The 8,666-nt window shown below is 36.3% G+C and overlaps 1 protein-coding gene across 1 annotated transcript; it reads right to left on the bottom strand.

Annotated features, from left to right (window-relative positions):
• Positions 1-286: 286 nt before the first annotated feature.
• LOC113069937 (fibroblast growth factor 8b-like) lies at positions 287-4,581 on the bottom strand. Its single transcript, XM_026243434.1, has 5 exons — positions 4,071-4,581; positions 3,920-3,956; positions 2,561-2,747; positions 1,423-1,529; positions 287-1,183 (listed from the first exon to the last, which is right to left on the bottom strand). Exons 1-5 carry the CDS (start codon positions 4,100-4,102, stop codon positions 908-910), a joined length of 639 nt encoding a protein of 212 aa, XP_026099219.1. The 5' UTR covers positions 4,103-4,581; the 3' UTR covers positions 287-907.
• Between the last annotated feature and the right edge of the window lie 4,085 nt (positions 4,582-8,666).

Genomic DNA, 8,666 nt, shown 5'->3' with positions numbered 1-8,666 from the left:
TGGAACACTTTATGCTTCCTTCTGCTGACCAGCTTTTTGAAGATGCTGATTTAATTTTCCAGCTGGATTTGGCACCTGCCCACACTGCCAAATGCACCAAATTGAATTGATTGAATGACCATGGTGTTGGTGTGCTTGACTGGCCAGCAAACTCACCAGACCTAAACCAAATAGAGAATCTATGGGATATTGTCAAGAGGAATTATTATTAATTTTTTTTTATGAGAAACAAGAGACCAAAAAAATGCAGATGAGCTGAAGGCCACTGTCAAAGAAACCTGGGCTTTCATACCACCTCAGTAGTGCCACAAACTGATAACCTCCACACAGAATTGATGCAGTAATTAAAGCAAAAAGAGCTCTACCAAGTACTGAGTACATGTACAGTAAATGAACATACTTTCCAGATGGCCAACAGTTAACTAAAAATGATTTTTCTAGTTAGTTGAGATAGTGAATTGGTGGGTTTTTGTTAAATGTGAGCCAAAATCATCACAATTAAATGAACCGAAGACTTAAACTACTTCAGTCTGTGTGCACTGAATTTATTTATCACAAGTTTCACAATTTGAGTTGAATTACTGAAATAAATTAACTTTTCCACGACATTCTAATTTATTGAGAAGCACCTGAATATGTGTTGTGTGTTCTGTTGTCTTCCTTCATTCCCAGAAATGTGTTGCTCATTACTACAAGGCTTACAGTGTCCTCTGTTCAGTCAACAGTTCAGTAATTATCCCAGAACAAACTGTCTTTCATACTGTGATTCATCTCAGATCTGAGCCTGTGTAGACTCCTACATTTTTACACATCATCAGTTCGGCGTGATGTCCAGTAACTCTGGATGCACATAGATTAGATATACTCAAATTAAGATAGCACTCTGATGTATGTTACAATTCTGCCCTCAATTCACGCGTGTGCGCTGATGGTGCTTAGTCCTCTTGTTTGAAGGATATGGGATTAAATCAAAAGCCTTCTGTTCTGTCAACAGGTGTCCTCGAGGAAGACGTTTCATGAAATGGGTCTCTCGTTGATGCTGCCGGGTCTGCGTGGCTTTCCTAGGTTGACCCTTGCGTGTGAAGGCCATGTACCAGCCTTTGTACTTAGCGTTCTGCAAAGCCGTGTAGTTATTTTCCAGAACAATCTCGGTGAATATACAGTCCCTGCCACGGCCCTTCCTCTGGCAACATAAAGAGACAGAAAGCAGAGGACTGAAATGACTAACTCGGAAATCTGCTATTCAAGCCTGAGAGTTTTATTAGGTTAAATTTTGTTCTCAGGATATGATTGGTTTACCTGCGACTCCATTAGTACCATTCGAACCAATTTAATTGTCTATACTTTAGCATGATTTCAACAACATAATTTCACAGAATAATTAAAGATAAACACACCAGATGTTTCATTCCTTGAACTTACCCGTCCAATAAGCTTGCCTCTCTTGTTCATGCAAATGTAGTAGGCTGTTTTTGCTCCTCTGATTCGAACCCGGCTTCCAAATGTGTCGGTTTCCACAACGAGTTTAGCTGGAATTGTTAAACCATAGAAAAGTCTGTTAATTTTTTTTACTTTCAGGTGATATGTACAAATGAATGATGCTTTTGGTTACATATAGGGGAGTTTTGAGATTGGCATTGTCGTCTAGGTTGAAATGTTAGTTTAAAAAAGCCAATATTTAGCCTAGATGTGTCAATGTGCTTGTGTGTGTGTGTGTGTGTGTGTGTGTGTGTGTGTGTGTGTGTGTTAGGCCAAGACTACAAAGAGTAAGATTAAAAGAAACAGAAGGATATTAACCGATGCAGCTGACCTCACCTCTCTACATAAACTGACTCGTACGTTAAGTTGTAAAGCTACGAAAATTCCTCGTAAAATGACCCTCCAAAAAAGTGGGCAATGTACTGTATGGACTGCACGAGTGGAAAGATGGCTAGACACACAGAAATACTTTGGTGACAGGAATTTGTTCCCAGCGGACAGGATCCTAACCAATGTTTTGTTTGGAGAAGAAGTGCTGCAGCTCACTTAAAACAGGTGCTTTACTGTATAACTACAACTATTGTATAAGTACAGTAAGTTCAAATAAAAGCAAGATTGGCTTCTCATTGCCTATTTGCAGCATCAATGCACACTATGAATCATAGGGCAACCGCACATTAAGCAAAGTAAAAAAAAAATACACATGGAGCGAAAAACTTGGTAAGTGAATGAGACTAGATAATGTAGGATCATTTGCAATAAATATAGTTATTTTGGAAGACATGAAGGATGAAAACTGAAAAATTGAATGTCACATTTCTGTTCTACAACTCTTTATCATTCAGGAAATGTTAAGACAGCAGAAGTAAGATGAGCACTGATGTGTTTTCCAGAACCAAAACAGGTTTCTCTTGAGATTCCCAAACTCTACAATATAGAATCCATTTCAAACTATGCAGGTTACTGACATTTGCTGGATATTCTGAAATAATAGCTTGAACTGACTTGTTTTGTCCTATTGGTTTCGAGCTGACAAAGTAAAACAATGTAGAACAGCATGCCTGCAAAGACTGTGACTTGCCATGAATATCTCCATCCTCGCCGTTGGCGTTTACTCTCTTATTGCCCAGGACTTGTACATGTTTACCACTAGTTCGGCTATAGAGCTGATAAGTCCTTGTTAGTCTCCGACTCATCCTGTCCGACAGACGACTCTGCTCTGTTACATGGTGCTTAAAATTGGGTAAAGAGATGGACTGCATCGTCATCTATAAAAATGAAACAGAAGAACATGCAGATTTGTTGTGTATAAACAGAAGAACTATATTCTGATTATTTAATGTGTGGCATACAACATAAGAACAATGATATGATCTACACTCTTTTCAGGGACAATAAACGTGACACTGTTTCTCATCGGATTCAAATAATTATTTTTGCAGTGGAGGACACAAGATGATGGCACTCTGAGGGCCACACTCTTGACGACATGCCAATAGGAGTCCAACACTGATCTTTCACCCCGTCTCTTTCGGGCCGTTCTCATAATGATTTTCTTTTGTAAGTCAGCTATGTGCTGTCCTCACATGTTAGAGCCATTACCTTTAAAGCCAGGGGTTTACGTCTTTTCAAGATGTTTGACAATTTGCCAATGACTCTATTAATAATGAGTTGTTTGCATGGTTATAACACATTAACTGCCCACATATAACATCACAAGATTAAAGTGAGTCAAAATTTTATCACTTTCAGTGTGTCCTGCGGATGCTTGACTGGAAAATATTAAAATGGGGAGACTGAGTAACACTGTAACATTTTTGTTTCAGTGACTGTTTTGTTTTGACTTAATTGCACTATTCTTATATATTTACAGATTAAAGAATTTTATCTATGAATTATTCCTAAACTATAAATATTATTGTCAGATTAAAAAAAAAAAAGTGCTGTTTTATCAACTTGAACCACAACTGGGTGGGATGTAACACTAAAAAATTATGCATGGAAACTTGAATACTATTTGAAAATGTTCAACATAAAAGAAACATTTAATTGAAAACAGCCCATAAAATATACGATAACAACTCGTGAGATCTGTGTGTTCGTCACTCTCACAGTTGTCGCACCTGTACACTGTTCTATTTTGTGCAGTTTTCATACACTGGAAAGTCTTGTGACATAATCACAATCCCTCTCTGGTCAGAGATGATATGCTAATTTTTTTATATGAAGGTAAAAGGTTGGGGAAGATAAAGGCCTATATAAATTAATTGCTGATTCAGATGAAAACACTTCTGTCCTTTAACATCCAATGACACTATCACTAAAATTATAAGACAGATGATTGATTGATTGCTTGATCTGAAACCAATATTACACACTATTACACATGTTCCCATAGTTTGAGATGCTTGTTTGCAAACACAAAATGCAGAAGACTTACTTGGGTGTAAAAACACAGGGTGATAAATTGAAGTAATCTGAAGAAATAAAGAAAGACAAATTTAAAAAAAAAAAGTTAATTATGGAACTATTCTTTTAAACATTAAAAAAAAAAAAAACTCTTCAGCAAAAGCCAATATTAGTGTACTTACATGTAGCGTAACCTCGATGATTTCAGCCTCATTGTGAGATTTCCAAGCCCTGTCTAAATTATCCGAAACAATAAGCTATTCATTCATTCCTCTGTGCGTGTATATTATTGGGTAAAAATGCTCAGTCCATCGGACTTTTACCAAAAAATAACAATAAACTGAGTGACAGGAAAAAATATCGCTATCGACTGTGATTTATTCATCCACTGAGTCCATGTCCAATGACTCCGTCAAGTCCTTAGAGTTCAAGCACCTTGCAGGCGACTGTTCCTGCAAACATAATTCATGATCGATGTCCGATAACAGTGAAGATGCGACAAATAAAACATTCTTTACAGAAAATCAGCGACAACGTCTGGCAGCGTGCGCGCGCCCGTAATGAGACTTTGCATTATGTTTCGTCACGGTATCTCCAGTACTGATGTAAATGTCACTGGAACATTCTGAAGTCAGATTAAGGTTGATAAACTGTGATGTTTCCCTGGCGAGAGACTGCGAGCAGGAGCCTCACTGTGTCTCTCTCTCCACTTTCAAACTCCCAAAGTCAAACCCACTCTTCACGTGCAGTGTGACTCCCGTTACCCCCGCAGAAGCCTCACCCCTCCTTAACATTTAAACTTCTTCAATGAGGGAGAAATACTTTTCGTTTAACCTGAACAATTACTAAGAAGCGTTTATGCACTCATATAACTGACTCAGTTTAACCCTTTATATATATAAAAAAAAAAATTAACCCATTAATCCAGCCTGTTACATTTGTGCTCAAACTTTACATTTTTAAGTATATTCTAAAAATAGTTTATTTATTTTAAACAGCTTGTAAAACCACAATGCACACACAACTATTAGACATAGGTTACTTAGTGATATTAAAATACTTAAATTAGCTATTATTAGTGTATTGTTACGTTTATTCTGTCTTGAATGGCTACTGTATACATCATGAAATCAAACCCAGAGCCCAATTTTAATTAAGTGATTAATCCAAATAAAAATGGTAGTTTTCAAATTAATAAATAAAACAAAAATGTTTAGGCTATTCATGGAAATATTGCCAAAGTGATCAAAAATATTAATGCTAGGCCTACTTAAATTGCATTTAGTTTTCAGTTACAATGCAGAAATTAACATAGGCTACTTTTATTTTCTGTCCCTTAATTAGAAAAGACATACAATTTGTACTGAAATATTTAACAATTAACAAGCATTTGCTCACTAAAAGAGTGATATAAAGTGTTAACAGCACCTGCAAAAATAATCTTCACCACTGAAAACATGCACTTTTTATTTATTTATTTATTATTCTTTTTTTTCCCCCACAAGGAAAAGGGGAAATTTGCAAATATTCTGATATCCATTTCAGAATATATATAGCTACATTTAGCTATTCCCTGGCTACCTGTTAGATTTTGCTTCACTGTGCCTTTGTGGTGACCCCAGTTTTTTTTTTTTTTCTTTTTTTCATACACATACTGCATGTGTAAGTAATATATGCTCTATGAGAGTTCTTACAATGGCTAGACATGCTGTCAAGTACTCCTAACAGCTTAGTTAATTTTGATACATTAGATCTACCAGAAAACAAAACATATAAACTGTTCAGATGTTACCTGTAGCCTTTATTGTGCTTGATAATGTAACCGGTAAGTTTCATATCATGATCCCAACTGCATGCAATAAATTCACCATGTCTTAATGCAATGCTGATCTGTCACAAAGCTGTAAAGGTCCTGGATCAATGGACTGGAATCCTGTGGGGTATCTCAATTGCATATTGAGATGTCTTCATCTGCTAGTGGGGGTTTATTCTTCTTCACATTCTGGCAAATAAGGGTTTTACCCCAGCCTTCAATATGCTTCAATGACCATAACATGGATCACTGCAAGTACCACCAAACTCAGACTGAGACTATAATTCCCATGCATGACTCAAAATCAACTTTCACACCTTAGGAGCAATAAACCAGCTGCTAGGCAGCATAGAAAATGGGTATTGGTATTGGTTTAAATCCATCCCATAAATTACTTATATCAGTCTGTGCTGGCTTAGAGGGTGATAATGTAGGTATAAACCTGACTGATTATATCCAGAGGGAGATGGCCAGAGTGATTTTGCCACCTGGAATGATTCAGTGCACCAGTTAGTCAGGTCCTATCTCAGACATTATACTGAATTTGTGTATTGAAAACATTGATTCAGGTTATTTCTTGAATTTTTATGTTTTTATGCAATAAATTATGTTAAGGTAAAGAACACTGACGGTGCTCATTTGAGAAACTTTTGAAACAGGCTCTTTGGTACTGATTTATTAACTTTATTTAACTCATGGAAAGATTACTCAAATGACGAATGTCACAACTAATTTCCAATAACATTTTACAACACTTACTACATTAATTATTGACAATATAACAGGCATGGCATCATTAGCAGCTTTGACTTCCCAGCTTACAACTCAACAGTTTTGACAAGGCTTAGATAAGCTATGCGTAATGACATTGCACTGTACTACTTCCACTTCCTTCCTCCTTTAATATAATAAAAAATGTATGTATTGTTTTGTCACAAAATAATTAATGTGAAAAAGTCACCTCATAAGACCTATTTCTTACTACTTAGCACCAATTTATTTTACAATACATTCACTGACTTGACCGGATAGTACTTTAATAATATCTTAATGTATTCTTGACTTTTGAGACCTCACCTTAAAACATGACTTAAATTCTTTATTACACACAGTACAGTATATGTTAATTTTATTGTTAGTCACTTTTACAGGACATAAAAGCAAATCTGCCTCCTTCAAAGGCTACGTTTACACAACAATGATGTAGTCAGTTTTTACAAAGTTTCACGTATATGCGACAACATTTTCAAAATGATTCGCGTTTACACATATCTGTGAAAATGGCCAAAAACGCTGTATTATGTAAGCCAGGCCAGTAGTTGGCACTGTCACCTTTTTAGTAGACAGTACCTGTAGGGAAGTCATGATTACTGTATATGCTGTAACAGCTCCGCTGTTGGTTGTAATATTGGTGAAGTAAATCCACACTTTGCTGAAGAAGCGTTAGCAAACTCTTACAGCAACAACAGTACAGCCATTGTTTTTATGTTTGTTTGCACTTGCCTTTAAAATGTACTAAGATGTACTACGCACACGCACCGTGCACTACGTTATTATTTTCAAAGATTCCTGTATTGAGTGTTTTCACGGAAATAATAATGGTGGCATTTTCAAAAACTTGCACTTTGAGACCTGTTTTCAAAAAATATGCATTTTCAGTCCCCAAAACGCCATTGTCATGTAAACAAGTTCATGAAAAAGTTGTCATGTTTAATGACACCTAAATGTTCTGGAATCCATCATTTGTATGTATAACAGAACACAGTGTCTCCTTTATTTGACCCTGTCTTTTTCATAGCTTTTAAACACCTTCTACAACAACGTAATATGTTTGGGGTGAGGAGCTTGCTTTTTCTTTCTTGTTCTCCCTCACTATAACTCTTTGTGGTTAAACAGCTAAAATGATTCAGCAGTGGTTAACCAAGAGTCATGCTTTTGTCAGGCTCGAGGAAACCCAAGGGTGCATTTTAATATCATGACCATGTTTTAATCCAGAAAAAATTTCCTGCATAGATTTTCTTTATGCCATAGTTGTATTTCACCTCTTGCTTAAACCAGTTCTGGTCCAGGTCTGCCATCTGACGTCTGGTCATTGAGTGGCCGGTGCTCTACCAAACATTGTCCCTGTTCTTCTAAACAGCAGCAGGAAAATAAAAAGTGAGAGAAAGAGAGAAACAAGAACTCTGGTACAGGGATCTATGGTTTTTCTTAGAGGAAGAGGGGAATGACTAAATGTCTGAAATAGCTTATATGAGCACACTCCATTAAATAAAGTAGTATTCACTTCAGTTGATGCCAAGCACAAATCTAAGTGAACTCACTTAAGAAAAAAAAAAAAGAAAAAAAAGAAAAAAAAATTCCAATGAGGTTCAATGAGAGTGAAAAAAGTGTTCAAACACTTGTTTGGTGCTATGAGGAAATTTAAACCAACCCAAAAGTTTGTACGACTCTGGTTCCCTTGACAAAAACCCAATAGGATTTTTTCTATTGGCTTTTGGATTATTGCAAAAAAAAAAAAAAAAAAAACCTCTGTGATCAATAAACGTTTGTTTCTTACACATAATGTTCATCATGATTATCTTCACAAATAAACACAACATTTCTAAAAAATGTTATCTTAAATGCAAATGCCAGAAGTAGAAAGAATAAACAGGGTATAAACGAACAACACCATGTTGACTTCAACAGCTTTGTCAGTCTTTATTTAATAATATAGTTTGAGTTAGAATAGTTTGCAAGAGCACGATTATAAACACAACCTTTGTTCCCTTCATAGGGCTGCCATAGACTTCCATTGGCCAAGAAGAAGAAAAAGAAGAAAACATATAGATACAGCCCTTGGGCTTGGCCCCTAATGAGGATGTGAAAGCGGCTATTGTGGCCCATGTTGGTTCTGGAGAGCCACAGTCCTGCCGAGTTTTTCTCCAACCTTGATTAAAACTCACCTGCCTGTAGCTTTAGTAAC

The sequence above is a fragment of the Carassius auratus genome, chromosome 1 (assembly GCF_003368295.1).
Source record: "Carassius auratus strain Wakin chromosome 1, ASM336829v1, whole genome shotgun sequence".
Lineage (NCBI taxonomy): Eukaryota > Metazoa > Chordata > Actinopteri > Cypriniformes > Cyprinidae > Carassius > Carassius auratus.
This window is presented reverse-complemented; position numbering and strand designations above follow the sequence as displayed.